This window comes from Mycteria americana, chromosome 13 (assembly GCF_035582795.1).
Source record: "Mycteria americana isolate JAX WOST 10 ecotype Jacksonville Zoo and Gardens chromosome 13, USCA_MyAme_1.0, whole genome shotgun sequence".
Lineage (NCBI taxonomy): Eukaryota > Metazoa > Chordata > Aves > Ciconiiformes > Ciconiidae > Mycteria > Mycteria americana.
Genome location: NC_134377.1, coordinates 8825436 through 8846207, shown reverse-complemented (window position 1 = coordinate 8846207; position 20772 = coordinate 8825436). Strand labels below are relative to the sequence as shown.

The following is a 20772-nucleotide window of genomic DNA, read 5'->3' as shown; positions in this document are numbered from 1 at the left end:
GCGATGGCGGGGCCGAGGCCGGGCCCCCGGGAGCAGAGAGGGAGGCCAGAGCCTGCGTATTAAAACAATACTTTAATGGTGTGTAACAAAGGGAGGAGGCGGGGGGGGGTGGGCTCATATATTAACTCTGCAATAGCCTCTGTAAGTCACGGTGAAGGGCTGGGGGGGGAGGGGGGTGTCACTCGCACGACAAAGGCTCTACGAGGCCAGGACACCTATCTCTGACCCGTGAATTAGAGAACAGCGTTACGAGACACTTAAACGCGATTTAACAAGTCCTCCGGCCACGGCATACAAAATCTCTTCTCGATGGCACGCTGACGTCCCCGTCGAGTATGAATTTCCACAGATGCTGTCACCACGGAGCGTTCGGAAAAGGCAGACGACGGGGTAAAATGTTTGGCCTTTGCAAATAAATGCAAATACATTCCTCGTATAGCAGTCATTTTGGCAATACTATTAGCAAGCAATATGCTTGGATAACCGATTTCCACTGGTGCCATTGCAAACTCTTCTTTGTTGGACAACAAAAGGCCATTTGCAGCATTCTGGAAGAGAAACACACAGACTCAGGAGCAGGATCCGGTCACGCCAGCACAGCAGGTGCCCGACTAATGGTTTTAAAGCAGCTGCAATACAAAACATGGTTACAAAGAAACCAAGTCCCAGCTCAGGACTGGGGGCACACAGCTTCTATTTTCACTCAATGCTTCTGATTTTTTTTTTTTAGCACAATCATAGAATGCTTTGAATTGGAAGGGACCTTTCCAGGTCATCTCGTCCAAACCCCCTGCAAGAGCAGGGACATCGTTAACTGGATCGGGCTGCTCACAGCCCCGTCCAACCTGACCTTGGATGTTTCCAGGGATGGGGCCTCCACTACCTCTCTGGGCAACCTGCTCCAGTGCCTCACCACCCTCATGGTAAAAAATTTCTTCCTTAAATCCAGTCTAAATCTGCCCTCCCTTAGTTTAAAACCATTGCTCCTTGGTTACAATATACTGCTTTTACATAGAAAGTAGTTTTTAAAGGGTCATTTTTAGTAAGAAAAACGACATTTTATGTTTTAGCGTAGAGGCTAGCTGAAAAGAGAGACGGAAAAACATCCAACATATCAACGGTTGTATCTGGAGCAGAAACCTAGGGTAAGGGCAGCAGCTTTGTTTTTCCAAACTGACAGAAGATGCGACTGCTTTATCTTCCCTTCCACAGGTCCACGGCACGTCCTAGAAGACAGCTGGGGAGCAGCTCAGCTCATCTACACATTTCCACTTCCTATTTCAATGCTCCCTGCGGGGACAGTCGGTAATAACTCTCTCAAGTGGCTGATTTCGATTTTGCTGAAGTAAGCCTGTTTCCAGAGCTCAGAAAAATAATTTCTGACAAATCGTCTCACATAACAGTATTGTTCTGAAAACCTACAGCAACTGTGAAGGGGATCATTCACGTAACGAGTGTGCCTGGAGCAGCCCGGCTAATCCACAGGCACAAGAAATTACACAAGCAAAATGCTAACCCTGGAGCAATGCAGGCAGATTTGCCCAAGTCCCAAAACAAAGTAGAAGGTCTTACCTGGAAATCATTAATTTTCTTAGTGAGAAGATGATGTGTTCTGAGTCACCTAGAATAACCCGGAAACAGAAGGGTCAGCTTTAAGCCACCATCTGCAACTCAAAACATTCCCGCTGTGTTCCCAGAAGCAAGAAAAGGAAACGTTTAGGACACAGAAAGCAGCACAAAGGCAGAGAACCAGCAGCCAAGAGACGCTGCCACGAGACTGCAGCCTCTCGCTTCGCTACCATTCACGCAACACGAAGCACCCTGGGCGGCCATCCGGCAATCGCCAGTGACACTTCTCGCAGTGAAAGCCACTACACACTCGCTTCACCAGCAGCCCTGCTTCCTCAGTCCGGGACCGGGCTCTGCATCTTCTCGCCTGACACCGGCGATGCAGCTCAATCCCCCTGCTTTCTTTAGGAGGCCACATGTTGAGCAGGTAAAACCTGGCACCTTGGATCAAAACATCAACACCAATCTACTGCATCTCCATCCTGTGCAGGTAGCGCTTTCCGGAGAGTCAAGAAGTTGGGTTTTTTTTTTTAAGTCTGTGTGTGCAATGGCTGTTGGACTGCTCTGCATTACAAAAGATGGTTATCAATTGTTTTCAAGTACTGCTCTTTAGGGAGGGAGCCCCACAGTGTATTTTTGACACCTGAACACAATCACCCAAGTACAAGAACTAGAAGATCTATCTGTAACCTGCAAATCAGACAAGCCACCCTTCCCTAAGGCAGGCAAGACCCACGGCAACAAAAACTTTAAGAGTTCTGGAACAGAGAGCAAGGTGGGAAGTGTCTTAAAGTCAGAGAATGAAGAGCACAAGTTTCTGATGAGTGAACACAGAACTCCACAGCACAAACCCATACGCACAAGCAGACCAGGAAGGAGGTGACAGAGATGAATGAGTAGGGTCTGAGGAGCACAGAATACACAGGACATCAACCACAAAAAAGTGTGGAGGGTGGGAGTGGTGCACAGCAGGAAGGACAGGCACATGGTCCCCATGGATCGAGGCAACGGAGCAGGGATGTTTCCCGCAGCTGGCTGCCCGGCCTGCAAATGCCCATAAGAGGGAGCAAGGGACCAGGCACCCAGGATCAACCAAACAGGGCAAAGCCCTCAGAAGGGACATCAGACTCTTACCTGCAGATGACCTTTCAAATTGGCTGGCGTTTTATAATCCCCCTTTAAAACCTATGGAAAAGAGAAAATTGGAGTGACCCTTCAGCTCTGTGAACATCGGCAAGTTCACCTCATTACCTGCATCCTACGTCCCAGTATACCTGAACCAGCAGAAATACCCTGATGGGCATTTGTTGTACATCGAGGTGCTATATTGGGGCAATAGTGGGAGGTTTCCTCCTTCGTGACTGTAAGCAAAGACAGGGAACAGCATCCTGCTGGGGCGGGGAACTGACACAAGCAATTCTCTGATTCCCCCCTTAGCCTGGGAGGGGAGAGTATTTCAGTCTTTACCATCGTGCCAGTTCTCCAAATTCATCCCAAGAAGTACAGAAAGGTCCACGTCAGAGACCCAGAGTCCCTAACCCTGCCCAGGGCAGATGTTCACCCAAATCACCTGTGTCCTCGAACAGCTCTCAGCAAGCAAAGAGAGCAAGGAGGAGCTGTAAGAGACCAGCGCACTCAGAGCATGGACCAGCTCCAGGGAAGCTCTTCCGACCTTCCAGGTCAGTGATGCTACTTGCCTGCCTGCCCACAACCTGCACAGAGTACCACGGGGACCGGTCCCACCCGCAGGCGTTCCCCTGGTCCCACCAGTGTGACAAAGGACACCTCGTCCAAGGGCACCGTCACGGGGAGCACGTGCAAAGCTGGGGGGGCTGCAGAGTCCAGCCTCAGGCTGGGGAGGAACTGGTCCACCCCAAAGCACGAGAAACTCCCTCTCTTTAGTAACTGCTGTCTGTGGCTCTGCAGCCTCTTCCTTCCAGTTCTGTTCCAGGGACATGAGTCAATATTCTAAAAAAAAAAATCTTCTGGTTTTGCCCAAATGCATTACAAGCCTCCACTCGCTTTCCCCACGGGACCGCAGGAGTGGCTGGTGAGCTACACACGGACACAGCAGTCTGCGCATCCTCCTGGGGCCAGACCGGTGTGCCTAGTGCCTACAGCTGTGCACCTAGATAACATCAGCACACACCAGCAACTCCCACGCCTGGGTTTGAGAGCTGGGCTGGGTCAGGGAGGGACAAGTCAGCATCTCCCACAACAGAAGCAACAAACACCACCACAAAATCATAGGGAACATCATCAGTTTGAGCCACGTCAGACTCAATCTACCACACACATCTGTTTTGAAATCATCTCAGTGTAACTGCGTGTCTGTCGTTGCCAGTCTCCCAAAAGGAAGAGAGCGTTTGTTTCTCCACTGCTCTTCTGATTCGGTTCAGCAGCCTCTTCTGCTGCAGAGGGCTCTGTGGGTGCAGAGACCCACGGCCCCACGTCAGCACTCCCTCCCCATGACCGTCCGGCAGCGCCACAGGCAGACGGCAGCGACACTCACTCTGTGCGTGTTGTTGACAACTAAGGGGTCGGGGTGGCCGTAGTTGGGTGGGTTGGCGTAGGGGTCGTAGCCGAGCCTGGCAAGCATTGGTGCGATGTGGGCCATGTCCTGCAGCACATCCCCCGGGATGTGCCCGATCCACTTAGATAACGCCTCCATGTTCACCGGCTTGATAACCTGGTCTGTTGATCTTTCTATCCTGGGGAAAAATAATAAAGAAAAAAACAAAACAAGACACTAAAGTTGGATTTCACACACGTACTGGGCTCAGACAGAAGAGCCTTCAGCTAGGTTCACTGCCACTTCAACATTTTGCTTCCAATGCCCAAGACACGCGGTGCAGCACAAACGCTCATCGCCTGCCAGGTCCGCCTGTGGCAGAGCCGGCGTTAGGCACAGCGGGGCAGCCCTGGAGCAGCCGCTTCCCGCTCACAGCCCTGCTCTCGGGGAGCGGATCCTGGCAGGGATTTCCACAGCCCCAGAGACTGGGTCCCCCTGTATGGGGGGATCCATCCTGCACCGGGGTCGGGGTGTTATCAGGACACCTCTCATTATTACAGGAAAATAATGAAAGACGTATGGTCTGTAGCACAGATACACCACACAATCCCACTGAAAATCCAAAAACTTATCTGTTTAACCAACCTCAGCAAAATTTATTCTGAGCGTAAAGGGCTGAAAGCCCTGGAGAAATCATCGCTTCAGCCATCAAAGGCGCCTGCATCTCTCTATCCCACACCACAGCTGCCTTCCTGGTCCGCCTGGGGTAAGGGCACCAGGACGTGCTCCCCACCAGCCATGCTCCCTGCCCTCCAAACCCCGAGGAGCGAGCCCCTCGCAGGTACAGCCCCCCCCCCCCGCGCCCTGTGCTTGGTGGGACGCTGGCCTGGGGCGAGCAGCCGCCTGCTCGACTCCAGCCAAAGGAAACCACATCCCATGTGGCACAGGCGATGCGGCGTCCTAAGAGGGATGAATGTGCACAGAGGCTGCAGATCCAGAGCCTCATGACAGCGTCCCAGTTACCAACTGCTAAGGCACAGGCAATGCCGCACAGCCTCGTCTGGAAGAGCATCTCATGGTGGAGGGAAGCGGAGCCCGGCCGCACACCCACATCCGTCCCCGAGAAACAGAGCAGCTGCGTGTCCACAGCTGCCCTCACCACTCGGGCATGAGCGATTTATACAAAGACTGCTTGTATAGTTCCCTTACACCACTGATTAAATTTTGCTAAGTTCGACTTAAGCCTCCATTTAGGAAATCACAGAATCACAGAATCATATAGGTTGGAAAAGACCTTTAAGATCATCGAGTCCAACCATAAACCTAACACTGCCAAAACCACCACTACACCATGTCTCAAATAAAAGGCATTAGAAGAGGAGAAGAATGTGGGAGAAGGCAAGCACCCCCCTGGCACCCAGAGACAGCCAGCCAGCAAGGAGGGAGTGCTGGGGTGTGTCTCCACAGAGCAGGTATTTCTTTTATTCTGCAATACCAGCACCAAACCTGGCAAGAATTGCTGCTCGCTGCTGAAAGCCATTCATTAGCAGCAAAACTAATTGCGGTAAGGAGGTATTTGAGGACAGGTGGAGAAAAGAGGCATTAAAAAGCTCACGTTTCAGAGCAAGCAGTTCTTTTCAAATTAGAGACCAAAATAATTTCTGCACTGTCAAGACAGATGTATAAAGCAGTCACCTGCTCCTAAAATCCTCGCCTGACAAGCTGCTCTGTTGGGTACAACAGATTGCTAGTATTCAAGCTGTCTTCTACTTAGAAACGCAAAACCTATTGCAGCAAAACTGGATGTTCTGCCACTTCTGCCCCTGAAAAAGCATGCATAAACACAAGCAACACGTCTTTGCCCCCAGTTTTAGCCCTGACCTGCTTCATGTAATGAAAATGCCCTCAAAAAGCCGAGGCAGGAACCGAGACACTCACTTGGAAAGTGACACCCCACCGGGCTTCCCTATCAGCTCCTCGTGGTGCAGCACCGTGTCGCTCCAGGAGATGTCCAGGAACTTCATGATGGTGTGCATGGACTGCTCGGGGTGCAGCACCAGCTGCTCGTAGTAGACGGGCAGGCACCGGGACCGCCCGATCTCCAAGCACTGGGAGTACATCACCTCGATGGCTTTGTTCCACTTGGTCAGGCAGTCTCGGTAGCTGTTCAGGTCGAAGCCCGCGATCGTCACTTTCCGCGTGATCATGGAGTGGACCGAAGCCCGGCCGTCTCGAACCATCAGGAGGAATTTGGAATTGGGGAACAGCCTGGACAGGTAGACGGAGGACTTCAGCGTGAAGGGGTCCTTGTTACACAAATACCTTGCTGGCTCGCCGTGCTTGGCGATGACTTCCAGTATAAAGGCTTGCATAGCAGCGTCCAAAACTTGGTCCGTCACCCCCGCTTCGTCCAGGCGCATCTTCTCTCGCCCTGATTTGGACCAGGCCTGCCGCATCGCCAGCACGCGGGGGATGATGCGGGTCTCCTCTCCGCAGCGCACCTCAGGGTGGGCATCGAGCATGGCCCTCATCAGCGTCGTGCCGCTCCGTGGGACCCCGCCAATGAATATCAGGGGCATCTCCTTGCTGTAACGGTACTCAACGTGGTTGGAGTCCATCATGACCAGCTCCTCGTTCTCGGGTCTCATCAGCCTGTGCCTCCTCTCGCTCAGGACCTGCTGGCACTCCAGGACCTGCTGGCCGAGGTGCAGAGTCACCATCAGGGCGACCACCGACCCCACCACCAGCAACACCCTCCTCATGGTGACCCGCATCCTGTTCTCCGCACAGGCTGGTGACCACGCTTCAGCTTTCAGCTAGCAAGTATTCAACCCAAGGGGCATCTGCAAGAGAAACACAGCATGGTCAGAGGAGCAGGAGCCGCAATCCAGCCCAGCAGCACCTCAGCATCCAGCCCGGCTCCTTCAGGACACTGACACCATCCCAGGCTTTCATCGTCTCTTTCACTTATCCGCAACTTCCAGGCTAGGTGCTTTCTACCCAGGAGGTAATTAAAATCTGCCTCAGAGCACACCCAAAGAGATTATTTCTGGACTGTTTGTGTACCCAGAATCACAGGTTTACAGCTGAAGCAAAGCTCCAGGAACATTTCGGAGAGGAGGGGCCACGTGTACCCAGTCAGTCCTTAAAAAAAATCTTTACAGAGTGTCTGTTCCATCCCAGGTGAAGCCCAGACCCTCCCTGCAGTTCTCCTTCCTTCCAAAACTGAGCTCAGCATACCACCATCTTCTCACTTCTCTTAGCCACCTGTCTCCTTCCTACATTTTCTTTAGTTTCAATGTGCTGTCTCAGGGGAGGGGGAAAGCTGAAATAAGAGAAAAACAAAAGCATCTCATGCAAATTTCAAGGGTCTGAGTCAGGAGAAGCAGTTACCCATCAGAATGAAACACTTTGAGAAATTAAAACATCTGAAGGCTAACAGCAACACACAGAGTCAGCGTTAAGTGCCTTTCCACCAGAGACTAACCTTACATAAAAATCCTTGAAGACTTCATCTGGCATTAAGGCTTTTTGGGTTTTCTGTGTCTCGGTAGGATATCCAGCAGGAAGCCTGTAGTTTCTGCAAGTCCCCTGCTCTGCTGCCTACCCGGGAGGGACTCCTGGAAACGCTGGCACCGCTTCCCACACCCTCCCCTCTTCTGCTCCATTTGTGAGCACAGGTTTTGCAATCCTCCCCTGGGCTCACCCAGGGATTTCAAGTTCTTCGTGATTACGTGGCTGGGGCGGGAGCTGAATGGAGTGGAAGGAACAGGACGGCCATGTGTTTTGTTTTGCTGACAATCCAAAGAACCGCTTCAGAAAAACGTTTTCTCCTCTCGACTCTCTCCATGAAAGAGCACATTTAGCAGCGGCCCGTGCAAAGCCCCTTTGCAGCGGGGAGCGGGCAGGAAAGCCATCCCAGAGCTGGGCAGCCTCCCCGCCCCTGCCCTATCTGCCAGCACAGGCGGCCCCAGAATGGCTCGAGGACTCGCTCCGTTCCCTTTCCAACCCCTGACATCCCGCTCCACCTACCCGCACTGCTGAAGCGGTCAGCTGCTCACCATCCACCCGCTCTGCTTTTATCCGCTTCTGCTCAAACCATCGGATTACCACGACACGAAGAGGCTGCGCCTCTCTGCCCACCCAGGCGTGCGTTGTCCCATCCCAGCAGCAAAGTAACATCACCACCAAAATTATTTCTGTGGCTCTTTAGCACCATGGTTAATATTCTGGCCAACTGCTTGGTTAACATACCAAGGTTAAACAGTTTCAAATGCACGCCCATATACTATAAGAAAGTCAGAAAGTCAAATGCTGGTCCATTTGTTTAGATGTAAATCAGACAGAACAACAAACGGCTCTGGCATTTATGCAGCACCAAGCCAGAGTCAGACCCATTAAAAAGACAAGCGCTCATCTGCTTCATCCTGCTATCTTGATCTGTTTCAGTCATGTAAATATATTCAAATGTTCACCCTAAAAATAATTGCAAATGCCGCAAGACCCATTTCAATGCATTGTAGCTGGAGCAGTCGGGATTTAAGGCCAATTGGAATAATCATGGCTATGCAGACCAAGACAGGCTAATTAGCAGGAAAGGCCTGCAGTTTAAAAAGGAGGCTGGGAGCACAGAAGTGCTCTGTTCTTTGCAAAAACAGCTTACAGTAAGAGTTTCCCACCGAGATGCTCCCAGCAGCTCCAGTCCGAGTGCCGCCAGAGAGGAACAAAGGGACTCACTCATTTTGCTGTGCGAAGCAGGAGGCTGGCTGGGAGCCTGTGGTACGGGCCCTGCTCCGGCAGCACTCGGCGGGACAAAGTGCCGCGTCCCTGGGGATCATCCTACTGCCCCGGCCAGGGCAGACACACAGCCCCCACTGCTGCCCATCCAACGCCACCAGCGTGGGGAAGCTCTCGCTCCGCTGTGGGGCAACAGGAAAGGCAGAGAGGCAGGTGCCGAAGGCTGCCGTTGCGGAGCACGGCTTCGCCCTTCCTGCTGTGCTCTGGACTCTCCCCGCTGCTGCAGCACACCGCTGCTCCCGCCAGCAGAACAGCCCGACTCTGTCTCCTACACGGGTGCCACGGGCACCGGGAGGGCTGAAGCAAAACGAACTTCTCCGGCGGGATTACCCCAGTGTACCCGGGCAGGCTGAACAAGCATCCACGAGCGTGCTCGGCAGCGGTCTGCTGAGCAACCGCAAACAATCCCAGCTTATTTTCAACTCTTTTGTGCAATCCTCCACTAAGAATTCCCCCAAATTTATGGGGCTTATCAGTCTACGAGAGAACAGGGATGGATAATTTCCTCCACAGCAGATATCTGGCGGAAAATATCATGGCATAATTAGGCAGCACGGCTGTCTAATCAGAGATGACCTTCTAGTCCTTCAGATGCCCAAGCTGGCTCTGAGAGCCTTCCACTCCAGCAGGAATTGGGGAGCTCTCTGGGGCTTCTCTGGCACATCACAGCAGGGACTGAAAACCACTGCAGCTGGTGACGAGGAGCAGAAATCAAAGCGCCAGCAGCTGACCCCGGGCTGAAGCCCCTGAGTGCAGCTCGGACACTGCAGGACAGGGACAGGCTGTGACCCACAGCCAGGGACTCTGTCCCCGACTGCGATCAGGGCAAGGCTGGTACCAAGAGCAGAGAGCGTGGGGGAGGATGGGAGCTGGTGGGGAAGTGACAGCAGAGCAGTGACAAACAAGGACACAAGATGTCCTACAGACAGAGAGTCTTCCTTATTTTGCATGCTGATTGGACATTAGCATAAACAAAGCTTAAACCGTTTCTTCTCAGCTTGTGAAGGCAATACAATATTAACAGGGCATCAGCGGCAGTGTGCACAGACGTATGAAATATTCACCAGCCCACACCCAGTGTCACAGGGGAATCAACTGCTCTGGCATTGCCATCTGTATGTACTTACCTTCCGCCGGTAAGTTCATTTTGCTGCTAGCCGAGCTTCATGCTGAAACACAGGTGGCTGCAAAAATACCTAATGGGAAAGAAAAGCCACAATGTCGATTTGTTTATCACAGACGTTTGCATGCACGGTTACGAGCAATGCTCTCCTCCTTGGCAACTTCCCATGCCGCACGCACCCCTCCTGCCCACAGCCTCCCTCCGAGCCCAGGGGAAAGGTGGTCCCAGCTCACGGTCAGCGCTGGCAGCCACATGTGGCACACCTGCGACTCGGCCATCCAACCCGAGGCACCGGCACCACGGCGGCATTCACAGGGCTCAGCCAGAAGGAGAAACCGAGGGAAGCGGGAAGGCAGCTGCTCTTTTAGGAAATGAAGCCTTCTGGAAGGGAGAAGCCTCAGGGGGACAGGAGCAGCTGGGATGTTTAAAACCCAGGGGATGAGAGTCCAAATATGGCATGCTTCCGTTGCACACAAGCGACCGGTGCAACAGCCCGTCCCAGAGGAAGCAGCTCCAGACTCGCCTGCCGCAGGCTTTGGTACAAATGCTGTAATCAGGCACAAGTCAGACTACAGTCAGAGTCCCCAAACCAGTAGCAGCAAAAGGAGATGGGGCCCAGAGGACTCCCCACGTCTGGCAGGTCACGCTTGTGTCTCCAGGTGGGATCATGGGGATGCCAACCTCTGCACTAGGAGCTGCCCACGCTGCCAGGATCTCCCCAGCTCCAGTCCAAGGAACAAATCTCTCTCCAGCCTCACCACCCGCCGAGGCAGCAGCGCCAGCCCCTCACAGCACGCACACCCCACCAGGTAGGGAACCAAAACCTGCACGTCGGCCCAAAAGCCAGGTTTCCCACAAGGACACGACACCTGCGCGCACAAGGACTGCACCCATCCCGGGGAGCCCGGCAGCCGCCCGCACCGCCTTGGCTGAAGTCTGGAGCTGCGCCTGTCCTGCAAGCGCAGAGCACCCCGGTGACAGCACGCCTCTGCAGGGGTCCTGCCTGCGTCCTGCTGCCGGTACGGCAGCCGTGTCCCTGCAGGACACCCTCCTCCAGGCACGGGAGGGCAGCAGCAGGGGGGACCCATCCCGGTAGGGCTGCAGCATTCCAAGCTAAGCCGCCGTCCAGGGGGCCGTGCTGCAGCGAAGCACCCCGAGGGGCCAGGACCTGGTGGGCAGGCAGGATGGCACTCCGCTCCAAGGCTCACAGAGTGTGCACAGGACCACAAATTTCTCGTCGTGCGGCTGCCGCAGCTGGGCCCTTCCCACAGCCAGCTCCCCCTTGATGCATGATGGCATCCCAGCCTCAGAGGATGTTGTTGAGAACATTTCAAGTACAGACACTAATTGTTATTCCAGCCACCCAAGAGTCTCCTCCTCTCCTGCCCAGCTGCCATTGAACATCACGCCGCCCCTCCACTTTAGCACTAATTAGAAACCAGAGGGAAACTCCACCCAGCACGAACTTTGCAAGAGCTTATCCGCAGTGCACGCAATGCCCTCCTTCCCTGCAAGGCTTTCTGCTCCACCCTGGCCTGGCCTCCATTGACCATGGAATTTCAGGCCCAGACAAGGCTGCAGGTCCACGGAGCAGCAGCTGCATCCCTGGATGCGCTTCTGCAGTGCCGTGAATGATCTGGTGCACAGAACAGCAGTGGTTTAACAGCCCAGCCCCGAGACACCCTGCTCCAGAAACGGCTCCAGCTCTTGCTCGTGCACACAGAGACAGACACACAGACACACACACGCTTGCAGACTTCCTTCCTGACGTCTCCCACCGCAGCGCGGGGCCATGCAGCCTGCCATCGCGCGGCTGCTGTGCCGTCCAGGCGGACACCACGGCTGAGCAAGCACCAACAGCGAGCACCAACCGACTGCAGCCTCCACGTCCTGCTTCACCTGCTGTTGTGAAACGGGCAAACCACCGCTACTGCCAGAGAGCAGCCCTGCGTGCCGGCACAGCGCGGCGTCGGTGCAGCCGGGGCCGCCAGAGCGAGGGAGCTGTGCACCATCTGTAGTGATGAAGCAATGTCTCAAGTCCATTTTTGAAAGCAGCAAAGGGTTACAAACAAATTACAAAACCAGTTTCTATGAGAAGCTCAATATAATCAAAAAATGCATTCTTCTTTAAAACATTCCCAGAAATGATTACTATTAACTGCAACTTCCCCAAAAGACATAGGTGTGGCCTGGAAAATTTTAGCTCAAATTGTTGGTGCTTAATAAAAGGATGAGGAACTGCAGATGTCTTTGTGACGAAACAGCAGCAGAAGCTGCGGTCAGCAAGAAATATCCTAATATATCTAGCTCGCATCTTTACAAATCAGCAAAATTTAATCACTTAATTGATAGACTCCAGTTAATTCACACGCGGCATGCAACACAAAAATAAACACCGCTTGCCTGAGGGCGAACGCTGCTGTCCCAACCTGAGCTCAGATAAACGACGCGCCCAGAAGAGCTGTCACCACGGAAGGCAGGGTGCTTCTCCTGGTCTCTCCTGGTGACAACTCGTAATGCGCATTTCAAAACACCCGATGACTCCAAGGCATCTGCCTTAGCAGGACAGAGATGCTCACGTCCTGAGGAGGCAGCAGCAAACAGGAGAGGGGTCAAACAAGCCCCGGGAGAGGAAAGCCAGGAAGAGCTGGCGGGGGCTGAGGCCGAGGAGTGGGAAGGGACAGGCTGCTGGCACGCAGACGCGCAGGGTGTTTCTCCATCTCAGTTTCAAAGCAGCCCAAATGAAAGCTGATCAACAAATTTTAAAACATTCACCAAGAGGTCGATGAGCAGCCCTGGAAAGCAGCAAGCACGGAGCAAGCACCGATCTCTGCTTGCTGTTGCGCGCCCTCGGAGGCAGCCGAGGGGACGGCAGAGGCTGAGGTTCACCCAAATGCAGCGTCAGCCCGGTTGCACAACCCACGGCTCGTGCTCGTCCGCCCCCAGCACAGCAAGGATCGATCCCCGCGGGGTGGCCAGCCTGCGGGAGCAGGGTCCAACCTACGCTGTGTTTTGCTGCCCACCGCAATCGATACTGCAGCCGCTTGCAGCAGAGCAGGAGCTTTGTACAAACCTTTGCTGGAGGTCAGCAATGGCTTGAGGCTCCAGGCGGTGAGAGAAGAGCCCACTTCTATGTGCATGAAATTAAGCTGTAACTGGCACCTACAGCACTGAAAAAAAAAAAAAAAAAAAAATAGAAGAAGTTGCTTTCAGGCCACCAAGTGGCGAGAACAGCAACATCGACAACAGAACGGTTTTTGCTTATTAAAGCTAAAGATGCACTGCAGGCCACAAACCCAGATGTATCTACAGGAACCAGAAGCCAATCCCAGTAAAAATACATGGATTTTAGAGCACTTCAGGGTTACGTGTCCCTTTGAGAACCCCCAAATAGAACAAACAGCACTGTGGTTTGCATTTGCACTGCTGACATCATCCCAAGTAAAACTGGAAGAAATAGTCAAAAGACTGCAAGAATAGGTGTTTAAGCGTACGTCTTAGCACCCAAACCACAACGAGGGTGTTTAAGCTCGCATCTTAGCACCCAGGCGGCTCAGCTCGCCTCCACAACAGCCGCAGGGCACGCTGCCGCTGCCGCGCTTACAGGTCCTGCCCCATTTCCTCTCAGTTGAGCGCACTCGACACGATGCACCAGCCAGAGTCCCTGCAACGACGCCGGCTCCTGAACATCCCCTCTGCCTTCCACTGCGAAATGCGCTCGCTGTCGCTCTGGCAGCTCTGCTCAGATGCTGAGGCCACCCCAGCAGCTGGGCACGAGGGTCCGGCGGCACAGCCCACCACCGCGGCGCAGCTCCCGCTTCCCAGCACCACCACGACTACCCCATTCCTGCAGCCTGGAGGTCACTGGCTTGGACCCGCAGGGGCAAGGGCGTTTCACAAAAGACCATTTTTCTCCCAGACCACAAAGCCCTCCTCTAGGGGGGACACAGGGGAATTTATTCTCACTGCTGAGTACCTAGAAAAATAAACTAGCAGAATCTGATGCCCTGAGGATTAAGGCAGCGTGCAGCAGCTTCAAATACCAGCTTTCTCGCTCAGGAAATCCTGCGAGGTGGAAGCCCTGAGCCACATAGCGCGTTCCCAGCCGAGCACCCCAGCACACCATCCCAGGAGAGCCTGGCCGGGATGCATGCACAGCACGCCAGCCTGCTTTAACAGGCTCTAAATCACATCAACAAAGAATCGACAGACATTTCACAGCACAAATATACTGTTTGTTTATTGCCTCGAGGCTGTTATGATTAGAAAAACATTTTATTATCCTGCTCAATGCTACAACGTTCCCAAAATAATAAAAATCCCACCAATTTACAGCATCTTCACTCTGCCTGCCTCTCATTCCAAGCACAGCAATGACATTTTATCGTCCGGCGATGGAAACCACAGTATCCACTTCTGCCAAGCTCTCCGTAAGGCAACAGCCTTTCTCTCAAACTGGCTTATTAATTATGAAACGCCCGAAGTGAAAGCTGCTGGCAGAAGGCGGCGATGGAGGCACCCACCCCAGTGACCTGGCACAAGCCACCGTACCCACTGCACCCCAGCAAAGCTCTGGCAAAGCCAGGAGGGAAGGGGCTCGCCACGTCCCCCTCTTGGCTCAAGGAGCAGGGTCGGGAGGCACAGGTGCCGCTGGAAGGACCGAGCCGAGTGAGGGGGTACAGGCGGGGAAGGGAGACCCACCCACCACCCCGTGCTGCCGGCTGCGAGGGATGGGCACCGGAGCAGGAGGGGTCTCTGGGACCCCCCAGCGACGGATGGAGCCACCCAGCAGATCGGCTCGGTCTCTGCTTCGGAAGCGCTTGTGCCAAAACGGGACAGGAGCTCTGCGCTTCAGAGGGACGCCTCCGACTTTTAATCAACCCACAGCTCCAATTCACAGGCCTTTACCTTTTCTTAATTACTCTGCAGCTGCTGCCTCAGGGGGACAAAGGCAAAGCCAGCGCGGGTGCCACTGCAGGGCCTGCACGAACGGTGACAGACAGACGAACACGATCCCACGCTTGCTCCCTTTGCACCTTGACCAGTGGCCCCGTCGTCGCAATCCCCGCCCCAGAGCTGGACGAGGGGCTCTCGGGAAGGACAGAGCTGTTCCCCCGCTCCTCCGACCGCGGTCCCTCCAACTCCCACCCCTGGCCCAGGGTAGGTCCCGGGGAACCCCGCTGGAGAGGGGCACAGGGAGCGCTGCAGGGCGAGGGGAGCCGGAGTTTGCAGCCTCCGCGTTAACTCGCTATGCTCAGTGCCAACACGACTCTTCCCTCCCAAAACTGAACAAAGATTCCCCACGTGGATGTGGGTGGTCAGAGCCCGCCATGCAACAGGGAGAAAAAGAAGTCAAAGGAACTGCTAGAAAAAATACTAAGTGTCTTCAAAAAAATATTTTCCAAATCCACATGCCAAACCGTAAGTCTCAACAAGCTCCATCCTTGCACGCACAAAGATCAGGATTTGCAAATAGAAGGTTGTTTCTGCAAGAGAAACCCCAAAACCTCAAATTTGCTTAAGAAACAAAATCAAAATATTTTATTTCCCCATGCAGCAACACCAGGCGTCCCCAGAGCTGAAGGCGCTGACTGAAGAGAGGGTAACGTGGACAGGGGCACGCTGCACACCCCTCGGGCAGCGAGGCGAGGAAGAAACGCCACAGCCAGCCGCGCTTTGGCAGCGGTGCCCCATCTCCCCGCACGGACTGGCCCCGGGATCTCCACCGGGGCCCAGCCGCGCTCGGCGTGTTGCCTGCCACAAGGGCGAGCGTTTGGCATTTTCACAAAGCCAGTAATTTTGGGAAGGGCACAGAGTGCTGCCCAGCACCGACTTCGGCAACGTGTGAATACGTGGCCTCCCACTCGATACGGCACAAAGCCCGTGTGCCTGCACAGCACCCAGCAAGGACGTGCAAAACCTCCCACCAAGCCCCGGCGCGGGAGAAGCTCTTCTTGTGAAACCGTGGACAGAATAAAAGGAAACGAGTCCTTCCGAGACGTGCTGCTCCGCGCGCGGCGTGGCTGACCCGTAAGACAAATTACCCTGAACAGCACATCCGAGTGCTTCACGGCTCGGTTCCTGTCTTCAGAAGCCCAGCTGTGAGCCCTGGGTCTTCTGCTGCCTTTCACATTTGCAAATGCTCGGCCACCAAGGGCTGCCTCTGCATGCTGTCCTTCCTCTGCAGGCTGTCCTTCCTCTGCATGCTGTCCTTCCTCTGCATGCTGTCCTTCCTCTGCATGCCACTCGGCCGCACTGGCCCGCAGCCAGCTGTGAGCACAGCTGCCCAGGGAAGCGGGGGGGGGGCCGGGTGCTCTCTCATACCCCTTACAGCATGTCTGGGCACAGCCACTGCCAGAAACGGTCACTCATGCCACAGGATCCACCCCCAGCACCAAGCAGGAACAGGAGCACTGGAAAAACCCCAGCTGCTTCTCCCTGCCCCACTACAGCAGTCTGCAACTGCAGCAGCTCTGGAGCTGATAAGCCAGCGGTCACTTCTGCCACGGAGAAGCACCTCGATGCCGCAGCCACTTGTGGATTCCCCAGTCTCAGTTTGGGCTCACTCGCCTGGGAAGGTGCGATGGGAACCAGCCGCTTGCTTAACTTCCGAGCGCTGCAGATTGAGCAACCCTCTGCTGCTATCAGTGGTTCTTGTTTGCAGACCTGCAAGGCGGAGAGGGGCTCGGGGCGGCTCCTCGGCGGGACCTCCTGCACGCTGCACGGCTCCTACGGGCAGGGCCAGCCCCAGGCAGCATTGCCCAGGCTGTGCTCCTGCCTGCACCCACACCGCGAGGCCAGCACAAAAGGATGGACTGGTGATGAAAAGGGGGGAAAAAAAAAAAGCATCGTTCACCTTTAGGTAGGATTTCTTTGAGGAGAATCCCTGCGATACTGGAGGCAGACCGGCATTTAGGAGAACTGCACAGACTAAAGGCTTGCAAAATGGTATGCAACAAAGCAGGCAGACGACAACACGGCAAGCTTCTCCCGCCGACCCGCACGCTCGCTGTCTGCGCTCAGAGGGCTGTGAAATCCGAAGTGAAACATGCTCTGCTGAGGCACGAGGCTGAGGCTTCCTAAACGCATCACAAATTCGTCAGAAGACGCATCTGTACAGTGCCAAATAAAACCACCTGCTGGGTGTTTGTTTTCTCTCTCCAAAAATGCTCTTGACAGTCACTGCATTTTATAGCGCTCCTGCCATCCCGCACATCCTGAAGGCTCAGCGTATCTGTAATGCAAACTGCCTTTGGAAGTATCTCCCTAAAATAGCGACAGAAATTACTAATACAATTTTCAAAACCTACAGGCCGAGAACGGCAGCGGCATGAGCCTGCCCGTCCTTCTGGTGAGCCCACCAGCAAACCACGTCCCAGAGAGACCCACGGCAGCTCCCGCCTTCGTGTCCCCAACCTGGGACATCTCGCCAGCACCAGTGTGGAGGGCATAATTCTGCCTGTATCCCCTTGCAGCAATGCTCCCCAACACCGGCTGCAGCACTGGCTCTGGGCAATGCCAGGAAGGACCCATGAGGCACCATGCATGGCTCAACCGCCGCGGGACACGGTGCTGCTCACCCCAGGCAAGGGGCTTTCAGCTTGGCAGAGGGGAGCTCAGAGCGCAGTGGTGGCTGCCCCATCTCAGCTGACGTGCCACCAAACGTCAAGGCATGGAAACTGGCTCTCATGGCCAGGTCCTAGCAGCGATGCTCCGATCTTCCGGGAAACGCGGAGCTGCGGGCAGCAGCCAGCCGCCGCTTCCCTGGAGAGCAGCACTGCCCCCCGAGCACACACACAAGCACAGAAGCAACTCGCAGGAATGGAGAAAGCTCAGCGCTCTGGACCAAAACACCAGGCTGCTGGGAGGGCGTTCATCGGTGCACCACCAAGATCCACCAGCCTCTACCTCAAACTCCACTTTCACGGGTTCACACGCAGACCGTGGGGCGGTTACGAAGGTCAGCGCTGGATATCCCCCCCCAATTTCAGGGGCTGCCTCCCCTGCGTGAGCACCCTGCAGACCCTTGGCTCTCTCTGCGGGCAGCACAGCGCGTCTGTTCCTACCAGGTGCCACATGCAGGCAGGCACCAAGCACAAGTCACAGGCAGGCACGCTATTACAAAACCCCGCTTGGAGGAAACATTTGAACCTGCGTTGGCACTTGACAAGCTCCCCACGAGCACGCTGCAGTATTCCCAGAAAAGCAACGTCAAATTTGGAAACCTGTTAGCACGAATCATTTTAATCTCTCCACTCACCCTTGCTCAGTACCCAAGCATGAGAGAGGAGCACAGCTGCGCAAAGGGGAGACTCACCGCCCGTCTATTAAGTACAAGCAGCTGGTGGGGCCGGGCTCTGACTCGCAGAGGAAGACGTGTGAAGGGGTTTCAAGCTGCGAGATGTTTTTTGGACAGAGACCAAGCATGCAAACAAACACAGTGAGGGACAGAACAAAGGCCCGCGCAATGCAAACCATACCCTTCCTATGGAAGACTGCGGCCCAGCTCATGCTGCCGGCAGTGGGAACACGCTGCCAGCAGCACCAGGGACTGTGACTCTGGCCACGAGTCCCAAGGAACTTGAGCTTGCTATGGAAATAGCGTGGATCTCACATCCCTACCATGCAGCACCGCAGGGCAGCGGCCCGCTGACAGATGGGCAGAGCAGGGAGAGAGCATCGGTGTTTTGGGTGGGCTGTGAGGCACCACCACAGCCACTCAGGAACCTGTCTGCACCCCCCCCCGCCACGGGTCCCGCACCCCGCGGCCGCCCAGCAGAAGCTGCAGCTGCCCAGAGCTCAGCTGCTGCCAAAACCGTTTGTCCCAAAGGTGCCGAGCGAGACCCGTAGGCGCAGCCTCTCACCCAGTGCTTGCTTGCCCAGGCCACCACAACACAGGTAGCCACGCTCGTCCCAGCGGAGGAGGGCAGCCCTGACCTCCGGGCTCGGCCCCGGGTGCCTGGACGGACAGACGGACAGCCCCGGCCCGCGGGTGCCTCCTGACAGGCAGCGTGCCCGAGCCTGCTCTCTGCACTGCCGTCCCGTACGGCGATGCAGGGGTGACGGAGGGCACAGCCTGGTGCTGGGCTCCCAACGGGATGCCAAGGAGACCGGCGGCGAGGGGAGCGTGCCGGAAGGCAGGAAGGAGGGGAAGAAAGGTACGTGGAGCACCCTGCACCACACGCCGTGCACCCTGCACCGCGCACCAACCGCTAGCCTCCGCACACCGTGCGCTGCACAGCACGCAGCCTGCATCGCTCCGTGCACCGCGTACCCTGCATCGCTCCGTGCATCGCGCACCGAGCACCCTGCATCCCCCACGCACCGAGCATCCCACGCCGCTCTGCGCGCCGTCCGCTCTGCACCGTGCACCGTGCACCGCTCGCCGCGCACCATGCACCGAGCCCCGAGCGCTGCCCGCCGTGCTCCCACCGCCCGCTGCTACCGAGCGCCGCCCGCCGCGCAGACCCGCTGCTGTCACCTGCCGGCCGGCGCCGCGGCGGGGGAGCGCCGTGCCGGAGCCGGAGCCGGGCGGCGCTGGCGGCACACGCAGCCCGTGCCGTGCCGTGCCGTGCCGTGCCGTGCCGTGCCGTGCCGATCCCCCCCGGCTCACCGGGGCCGCCGCCGCCGCCGGCCCGGAGCGGCGCGAGACGCGGCGACGTCACGCGCACGAGGGGCCGGGATCCCCGCGCCGCGCGCCGCCCCACTGCGCATGCGCCTCCCCGGCCGGCGGGCGGCACCGGGTGCGCGCGGGCGGCGGCGTCACGCGACACGCGTGTGCCCGCACCGGGGGGGGGTGCGCGCGGGGCGCGTGTGCACGGGGCATGCGTGTGTCTGCGTGTGTCTGCGTGTGCCCGGGACACGCGTGCGCTCCGCGGGCGGCATGGCCCGGGACACGGCCGCGCAGCCGCGCAGCTCCCCGCGGCCCCGCTGCCTGCGGGCCCCAGGGCGGGGGCGCTCCGGGGCGGGCTGCCCGCGCCAGCAGCCATCGCCCCCGGCCCCCAGCAAGCCCCCGGGGTGCTGCTTGCACAGCGCCCGGCGGCACTGCAGTCGCTGCGATCCCGAATTAGCAACGCGGGAGCGCAGGAAAATGCCACCGAAGGAGCCTGGCCGGGAGAGGGAGAGGGCATGGGGAAGGGAGAACCAGGCCCGAGGAAAGAGGGGAAGCGCCTGGGGGGGAGGGACAGCGTCCGGGGGGAAAAACAGCTCCCTGAAAGTGAATTGCTCTTTGATGGACTGCAGTTACTGCTGGTAATTATTTACCGCTCAGGTGAATCCCACGGCGTGCCGCTCGCAGACCTGCCTCTTGGCGCGTAGCCACCGGCACGGCCCTGTGAGCCCCCGCTGCCCCCCGCCCCGCAGGCACGGAGGGAGCCGGGAGCCCCCCACGGTCCGACCGCTCCTGGGGTACCCTGAGCCCCCCAAGCCGTGAGAGGCCCCGCAGGGGCTGGTGAGGCCAGGCTGGAGGAGCCTCCTGCCACCCCCTTTCCCGTGCATGCTCCTGCTTTCACCGGGGTCCCCCTTGTCCCGGCTGCAGCCCCGGCGGGGGTGGGGGGTCCTGCCTGAGAGCGATTCCCCTGGGAAAATCGCCTTCCGCCACGTCCCACCCGGCTTCCAGCACAAGGCTTGAGCAGGACGGAAAAGCAGAGCTGACGCAGAGCGTCCCACGGCCACGCTCACACACCACCGACTCCCGAGCAGCTCTAGTCTCCTGGGTTTTTTAATTTGCCTCACAAGGTAGAGTACATCCAGAGAATGTGCAATGTACAAG

The 20772-nt window shown here is 56.5% G+C and overlaps 1 protein-coding gene across 7 annotated transcripts; it reads right to left on the bottom strand.

Moving 5' to 3' along the window:
* Window positions 1-394: 394 nt before the first annotated feature.
* On the bottom strand, window positions 395-19719 carry TPST2 (tyrosylprotein sulfotransferase 2). Of its 7 annotated transcripts, none has more exons than XM_075515894.1 (8): window positions 19483-19711; window positions 16858-17080; window positions 10006-10074; window positions 6020-6924; window positions 4082-4280; window positions 2704-2754; window positions 1573-1621; window positions 395-548 (listed from the first exon to the last, which is right to left on the bottom strand). In XM_075515894.1, the coding sequence occupies exons 4-7, from the start codon at window positions 6853-6855 to the stop codon at window positions 1592-1594; spliced, it is 1116 nt and encodes a 371-aa protein (XP_075372009.1). In that variant the 5' UTR covers window positions 6856-6924; window positions 10006-10074; window positions 16858-17080; window positions 19483-19711; the 3' UTR covers window positions 395-548; window positions 1573-1591. The 7 variants fall into 7 exon arrangements, with proteins under 7 accessions (XP_075372009.1, XP_075372011.1, XP_075372012.1 ...); XM_075515896.1 differs by having other exon boundaries at window positions 19615-19686; XM_075515897.1 differs by lacking the exon at window positions 19483-19711 and adding an exon at window positions 19327-19341.
* Between the last annotated feature and the right edge of the window lie 1053 nt (window positions 19720-20772).

Coding starts and splice junctions, on each gene's coding strand:
- TPST2 (XM_075515893.1), bottom strand. CDS start 6,855: ATGCGGGTCACCATGAGGAGGGTGTTGCTGGTGGTGGGGTCGGTGGTC. Junction 4,281..6,019: donor GGTGGGGTGTCACTTTCCAA/GTGAGTGTCTCG, acceptor ATTTTTCCCCAG/GATAGAAAGATCAACAGACC. Junction 2,755..4,081: donor TTGTCAACAACACGCACAGA/GTGAGTGTCGCT, acceptor TCTTTTCCATAG/GTTTTAAAGGGGGATTATAA.